The following is a 572-nucleotide window of genomic DNA, read 5'->3' on the forward strand; positions in this document are numbered from 1 at the left end:
ATATATATATATATATATATATATATATATATATATATATATATATATATATATATATATATATATATATATATATATATATATATATATATATATATATATATACGTATTTTCATGTATAACATAAACATATATATATACATATATGCAAGTATAACACCACATTCGTATATATATACAATATGTATATACGTATATGCATGTATATAATGTTAAAAGAATCCTTCGTCACATGCGATAGCCTAGATACGTAAAACTGTTCAGCTGTCGACGTTCGTCTTCTGTGCGGCCCTCGTAATAAAAACCAGGACCGGTCCTAAATCGGGATCGGGCAGGTACCGTGTGATGGCGCTGAGGTCGTCGAATATCTCACTAAACACTACTCGGGTCAACGAGGCATAGAAGAACGGAAGAAGAGAAACGATAAGATATTGGCTGTACTTTAGCTACGAAGGGGGCGAGAGAATGGGTACAGAGGAATAGCATTGCTATATATAGAGAATAAAAAGATGTATATAACTTTTCTATCGAAAACATATTGCATACATACATACATACATACTTACATACAC

General features: G+C 30.9%; 1 protein-coding gene across 1 annotated transcript; it reads right to left on the bottom strand.

Annotated features, from left to right (window-relative positions):
• Positions 1 to 260: 260 nt before the first annotated feature.
• Positions 261 to 446, bottom strand: SARC_18209 (hypothetical protein; the record flags this gene model as incomplete). The annotated part of the gene is made up of 1 exon (XM_014287712.1): positions 261 to 446. A coding segment is annotated over one exon (186 nt), but the record flags the coding sequence as incomplete, so codon positions are not given.
• Between the last annotated feature and the right edge of the window lie 126 nt (positions 447 to 572).

This window comes from Sphaeroforma arctica, assembly GCF_001186125.1.
Source record: "Sphaeroforma arctica JP610 unplaced genomic scaffold supercont1.14555, whole genome shotgun sequence".
In the NCBI taxonomy this organism is placed as follows: Eukaryota; class Ichthyosporea; order Ichthyophonida; genus Sphaeroforma; species Sphaeroforma arctica.